Genomic DNA, 4,258 nt, shown 5'->3' with positions numbered 1-4,258 from the left:
CCTACAGTGTACTGACGTTTCTTCCTATGCATTGTGGGTATGTTCGTTTCGTTTTAGATATTTTATATGCTTCCGCTTTTTATGTAAACCCGTTCTTGTCACCGCAAACGAATCACCGTTTGTAAGCGTCATCCGTAGCACTTCCGTACCGTTTGCGTAACACTTCCGTACCGTTTGCGTAGCACTTGCGTACCATTTCCGTACCGTTTGCGTAGCACTTGCGTACCATTTCCGTACCATTTGCGTAGCATTTCCGTACCGTTTGCGTAGCACTTCCGTACCGTTTGCGTCCAAGGTGGAACAGCGAACGTGCACGGGTCTGTACCCATCAATTATACAAAATTGAGATCCCTTGGCCCAAGGATGCTCCAGACTAAATAAGGATAAAACCCCTACATCCTGATGGTCGAAGAAGGAATTTAAAGGTTTAACCTCTATTTCTTCTATTGGGCCTCGCCCTTCTGCCCCCTGGGTGACCACACCCACTGCTTATACAAAATTGAGTCCCCTTGGCCCAAGGATGCTCCAGCCTAAATTAGGATAAAATCCCTTAATCCCTATGGTAGAAGAAGGATTTTAAAGGTTTAACCTGTATTTCCCCTATTGGGGCCCCGCCCCTCTGCCCCCAGGTGGGCCACACCCACCATTTATACAAAATTGCGTCCCCTTGGCCTAAGGATACTCCAGACCAATTTTAGTCAAAATAAAGTTGACGGACGGACGGATGGACAACGGACAGATGGACGATGGACGCTGCGGTATGGCATAAGCTCACCATGGTCCTCTGGACCAGGGGAGCTAAAAACTTGAGATACATTAGACCATATGTGTCTTTGAAACTTCAACCTAATTCACCTGACCAAAAGTTCTTTATCTGAGCATGCTACAGGCCAAACATTACAACCCTTTGCAGTTTGGTTATTCAGCAGAAGATTTTTAAATGTTTTCAACATATCTGACCCCCTTGGCCTTGAAAATAGGTGAAGGCCATTCATTTGAACAAACTTGGAGAAGATATTAAAAGAAACAAGAGGCCTATAGTATATATTTTTGTTGTTGAAATATGTACCAATTTGAGTAAAAAGTAGTCAAGTATAACGTTAACATTACCCTTAGGCTGCTACATTGATTTCTATGTAAAGGGACACCACTGCTGAATTGATTACTGAAATTTAAATTAATTTACTTGATTTTTCAAATGTGCATAACAAAATATTTGTTATATGTGAAAAAAAGATAGATGAAAATTGTTCGTTGTTGTCTCTAGTTTGTATTAACGCTTTCAATTCTAAAGTTGCTTCAGTATTTAACTGTACAGGTGGTAATAAAGGTAAGAAAAGGTGAAACTTTTAATTAATCGGAAATAAGCAAGAGAAAGATAATTTTAAAATTATTTTTGTCCACAAATGTGATTGGCAAATGATAACAGAGATTATAAACTTCATTTTTGACATAAGACGCTGTACATTAACACGGAGATTCTCAGGTAAAAAGGTCAGGTATTTCGTCAAAAATTGTATGTGATTTGCTACAGATTTCAGGTCGTCATTCAATATATTTACTGTCACAGTCGGCATATAGATATATCTTAGCTACGGTCTAGTTTATTATTAAATCATCGATAAAAAGTTTGAAGAAATAAATCGGGTGACCTAAACAGTTGACTTGACCGACAGACGACGTATGCTGCACCACAGCTGAGCTCACTTGGCCCTTTGTGCCAGGTATTAACTAATTAGTAAGGAGTAAATTCAACACTTTTGACACTTTTGGCCTTTTGCTTTTAAATTGGAACAAGCATTATTTCACATTAACACCAAAAGCTATGACTGCTCAATAGGACTAACCATCATACTTCTATGCCAACTTACCCACTTCGACAGAACCCGACTTGGTTGAGGAAGCTGTGCTCACTGTGGGAGGATACCACACACGAGGCGGTTTCCGTGGAAATGTGTTCGTCTCTGAAGGAGAGATCCGTGGTGGAACTATTAACGGGTAACTCAGCTGATCACTGGGCGTGGATGAACTGCGCTGGGAAGAGCTTGGTGAACTACACCAGTCGTTGGAGGGAGAGTAGCGTGGGATTTCACTGTCACAGTCTGTACAGGAATCAGCCGGGGAACTGTACGGGGGTGATATGGGGTACTGGGGAGTGCAGTAATTCCCTGGGGAGTAGGGCTGATATGGACGGGACATGGAGGAGACTGTCGACGAATTACTGGAATACACAACATATCACAACGGTTATTTCAATAAGAGGCCCGGGGGCCTGTATCGCTCACCTATATTTAGCAGTCATAGCAAAATGTTCTCATTAAATATAATACTGTACTACAAATATTTCACTGGCAAACTTTGCCGGCTCCATATGTTGAAACTACCAGCCACATAGTATTATATGATTCTATGCATTTTGTTGGTTGTCCCTGCAGGTACCTGCTGACCCCATCGCATGATCGTAAGAGGCGACTAAATTTGGGATCTTATCTTTTCTCTTCTTTCTAAACAACTTTCTTCTTCCTAATGTCTCCCTTGACAATGCCTCACTTTTGGCCTTTAGTTGAGCGTTCGTCCCTGTGAGGAAGGCTTTGGGTTCTGTCCCCTGGCCGATACATACCAGAGTCTGTAAAAATGGTAGTTTCTACTCCTGCTTAATGCTCAGCAATTTAGGAGTGGGACAACTGGTTCACCCGTTGTCAGTATAATGTGACCGGGTGGGGTGTCCTGCTGGGTGTCTTCGGCAGTATGATTCAGTGAGGTAGCACAATAAAGTCAGCATCAGTTTCGTGCTAGCACAAGGAGACAATCACTAACATATTGCAGCCTCCCAAAACACACACGCATACACTACACGCATGCATCTTGCACGCAGGGGAGGCCGTCCTTAAATGACTATAGCTGTTGATAGGACGTTAAACAATACTAAACCAAACCAAAGCAAACCAAATCTTCTTCATAAGTTGTTTGACATATTTTTCCCTGTGACCTTGTAAGTAGGTCAAGGTCATTTTCCTTCTCAAACTTTGTTGGCTCTATCCCAAGAAGCTACCAGCCAAATCTTATGAATCCATTCCTTTTGGTTCTTCAGACTAAATCGTTTGAAATGTTGTTGACCTCTGTGACCTTTAACATAGGTTGAGATCATTTTCATTTGCAAACTTTGTTGAGCTCTATCCCAAGAAGCCACCAGCCAAATATCAAGATTCTATACTTTTCAGTTCCTCAGAAGAAATAATTTGAAACCTTTGACAAATTTGACCATGTGACCTTCTGGCTCTATCCCAGGAAGTTACCAGCCAAATACGAAGATTCTATACCTTACGATTTTTCAGAAGAAGTCATTGAAAGTGATTGACACATTTAACCCCTGTGACCTTGAAAGTAGGTCAAGGTCATTTTTGTTCTCATACTTTGTCGGGCTCCTACCAATGAAGCTTTCAGCCAAATATCCTGACTCTAGGCCTTTCTATTCTTTAGGAGAAGTTGTTTTAAAGAAAAAGTTGACGGACGACGATGGGGGCCGCACCATGACATAAGCTCACTTGCCCTTTGGGCAGGTGAGCTAATAAAAACATAATCAAACATCCTAATCTCATTACAAAAGAAGCTCAAAAGGGCATTGCTCACCTAGATAATTAAGCAATCATGACAAAATATTATCATTACTGGATTTAACTTAAAGCATAGGCTTCGTGGATACTTTCTACCCACACACAGTTCCATGGATACTTCCTACCCACACACGGTTCCATGGATACTTCCTACCCACAAATGGTTCCATGGATACTCCCTACCCACACATGGTTCCATGGATACTTCCTACCTACACAAAGTTCCTATACTTCCCACCCACACATGGTTCCATGGATACTTCCTACCAACACATGGTTCCATGGATACTTCCTACCCACACATGGTTCCATGGATACTTCCTACTACACATGGTTCCTATACTTCCTACTACACACGGTTCCTATACTTCCTACCCACACATGGTTCATATACTTCCTACCCACACAAAGTTCCTATACTTCCTTCCCACACAAGGTTCCTATACTTCCTACCCACACAAGGTTCCTATACTTTCTACCTACACACAGTTCCTATACTTCCTTCCCACACACGGTTCCTATACTTCCTACCCACACAAGGTTCTTATACTTCCTACCCACACAAAGTTCCTATACTTCCTTCCCACACAAAGTTCCTATACTTCCTTCCCACAAAAGATTCCTATACTTCCTTCCCACACACG

At 41.9% G+C, this 4,258-nt stretch overlaps 1 protein-coding gene across 1 annotated transcript in view; it reads right to left on the bottom strand.

Moving 5' to 3' along the window:
* The window catches only part of LOC110462016 (disks large homolog 5-like), a gene marked incomplete at its 3' end in the record, with an annotated part of 193,122 nt that overhangs the window by 80,913 nt on the left and 107,951 nt on the right, over positions 1-4,258 (bottom strand). The window contains exon 11 of the mRNA XM_021515790.1: positions 1,872-2,221. Within this exon, the coding sequence (XP_021371465.1) occupies positions 1,872-2,221 (350 nt within the window). The remainder of the gene's footprint in view (positions 1-1,871; positions 2,222-4,258) is intronic.

The sequence above is a fragment of the Mizuhopecten yessoensis genome, unplaced genomic scaffold, assembly GCF_002113885.1.
Source record: "Mizuhopecten yessoensis strain PY_sf001 unplaced genomic scaffold, ASM211388v2 scaffold1411, whole genome shotgun sequence".
NCBI classification, from domain to species: Eukaryota; Metazoa; Mollusca; class Bivalvia; order Pectinida; family Pectinidae; genus Mizuhopecten; species Mizuhopecten yessoensis.
The sequence above is the reverse complement of the archived record's forward strand: the minus strand, read 5'-3'. Positions and strand labels throughout refer to the sequence as shown.